Below are 2,395 nucleotides of genomic sequence, written 5' to 3' on the forward strand. Positions count from 1 at the left end.
ACATGTGTTGATATGACTCACTGATCTCTAACAAAATTTTCTCTATTTTGGTAAATTGAGGCATGATCAAGAGGATTCTTAGTGAAGAACCTGGTTCATCAGTACTAATTCATCTGAATAACGAGGTATGTTTTCTACACTCTGCACAATTAAAAATATTAATATTTAATTCATGAGCAGAGTCCTACCTATGTTCAAAAACATCAGAAAAACCTATCCTTTTGCATTTGGACCAGTTCCGTCCCAAACTAGAATCCTCACCGTGTTAGAATGCCTAGATACTAGGGAAGCCTAACCGTCTATTCAAACTAAAATTTCAGGGTGATTAGACTCATATTTGACTACTAAAAGTTGCCGTTGTGTATTAAATACACCTTCTCCTTTAAATTCATCATCATCACCACTACCACTCTTCCAAAATTTCCATAACAGTTGAAATTTTCTCTCTTCTCTTCTCTTCGCTTCGAAAAAAAAATTCTCTACACCCATCCCCTTTCTCATTGAATTAGCAAAAATGACTAACCCCCAAGATAACCCAGGCACTCCTCCACAACCTACACCCTCTGATTACTTCCCCCCTCCTCAACCCAGCACAAACCCCCAACCTAGGAGAAGGCGAGTGAAGATGCTTGCTCGCAAAACTGTAGCTACAGGTGCGCTTTTAAAGAAACCGAACGCCAAATTAAAGGCTAGCCAAGCACAAGATTCTGAAAACTCAGATGACTCCTTCAAATCTGCAAGTGAGGGGGAAGGAACTGGGTCTTCTGATTCTAAGAAGGCTCAAAATCCCCCTTCTGAGGTACGTTCTGTTCTAGTTGAAAATTTAGACAATAGGTTTGTTCTAGTTGGGTCTGTTAGGAATGTGGAAATGCCTGAGTCAAGAAGGAGAGGAGTTAAAAATAAAAGTGAAAACGAAAAGGAGAGTGAGGGTGTGAGTAGTGATGTGAGGGGAAAAGGGAAGGAAGTGGCTAATTCCTCACCCACTTCTGAAATGGTTAGACCGGCTATTTGTGGGGCTGAACATGAAAATGTGGAAGACAGTAGCAAGAAAACAGGGGGAAGTGGTTCAAGGGAGGCTGCTGAAGGGTTGGTTAACCTCAGTTCACAAGCAGATGAACCTGGTTCATCAATTGAGGAGACCCTAGCAGACCTTCTGAAGAAAGTGGCCGCAAGCTATAATCCAAAAAAAAGGACAACCTTAACACCAAAAGCCCCCAGCACTGCAAAAACTACCAAGAAAAGGAAGGCTACTTCTCCAACAACTACTGAGATTCCTCTAGCAAAAGGAAGGGCCACAAGGAGTAAGTTGAAGCAGAGTGAGGAGGAGTTATAAAGGCTATGGCGGAAAGCAAGAAGAAGAGAATGGACAAAGGTAAAGCTAAGGTTGCAGAGCCTACTGAGGCTGTTGATGTGGATGAGATGGAAGGTCCATCAAGATGAACATATGACTGTGGATGTGGAGGTTTAGACCCCTAAGCCAAAGAAAACCAAGACTTCTTCCAAGAAGTCTTCATCTGTTTCTAAGGCTGTTGAACCTTCTTCATTGGCTAAACGAACAAGGTCCGCTGTGAGCCAAGCAAGTTAAAATTACTGAAGAAGAAGATTGGAGTGGTGAAGAAGAGGGTGAATCTGACTATGAACAAGATAAGCTGGCCAAGTTTAGCAAAAGAAAAATCTTGAAGGGTAGACTTTTGAAGGATTTGGTGGAACCAGGGATGGTTCAATTTGCTGATGCTCCAGCTGCTCAGGGCTGGAAGGACATGGTCCTTCAATTGGATAGCAGGCTAGCAAGGAATGAGGTTATTGAGTTCATGGCCAATGCAGAGGTCAAGGATGGTAGAGTTACCAGTCAAGTGAAAGGGGTTCAAGTGACGTTTGATGCAAAGGAGCTGGCTGACATCCTTGACATCCCTTCTGAAGGGTATGATGACTATACGAGGCAAAGATGGCCAAGTCTGGACTCCCTTCCTACTGCCCTTGCATTCACTAGGAAATTCTGTGATGTCACAGAAGTGAATGAGGCCAATGTTGTGCAGAAGAGTGAAATGAAACCATGCCACAAACTCTTGTTTGAATTTATCAACAAGTGTTTGCTTCCTAGGCAGGAAAGAAGACACATTGCTAATTATATGGATTTGGTTTTGATGGAGTGCCTTGAAAGTGGAAGGCAGATCAACTGGCCTGCATTTATTATCAAGCTACTGGATAGGGTTGTAAATGGCTCCAAGGCCCATGCCACTCCTTATGGGTTTATTCTGACTACTGTTCTTGATCGTTGCAAGGTGCCACTAAAGAAGTGGGAGATGGACACAAGCAAAGACCATTTTGAAATCAACACTTTGATTAATTGTGACTATGAGGTCACTGCCATTCCCAATGAACCTGGTTCATCTAA

At 42.7% G+C, this 2,395-nt stretch overlaps 1 protein-coding gene across 1 annotated transcript; it reads left to right on the forward strand.

Annotated features, from left to right (window-relative positions):
• The first annotated feature begins 514 nt into the window (after window positions 1-514).
• On the forward strand, window positions 515-1,333 carry LOC109209251. Its single transcript, XM_019372480.1, has 2 exons — window positions 515-799; window positions 1,160-1,333. Exons 1-2 carry the CDS (start codon window positions 515-517, stop codon window positions 1,331-1,333), a joined length of 459 nt encoding a protein of 152 aa, XP_019228025.1.
• The last annotated feature ends 1,062 nt before the right edge of the window (window positions 1,334-2,395 follow it).

The sequence above is a fragment of the Nicotiana attenuata genome, unplaced genomic scaffold (genome assembly GCF_001879085.1).
Source record: "Nicotiana attenuata strain UT unplaced genomic scaffold, NIATTr2, whole genome shotgun sequence".
NCBI lineage: Eukaryota > Viridiplantae > Streptophyta > Magnoliopsida > Solanales > Solanaceae > Nicotiana > Nicotiana attenuata.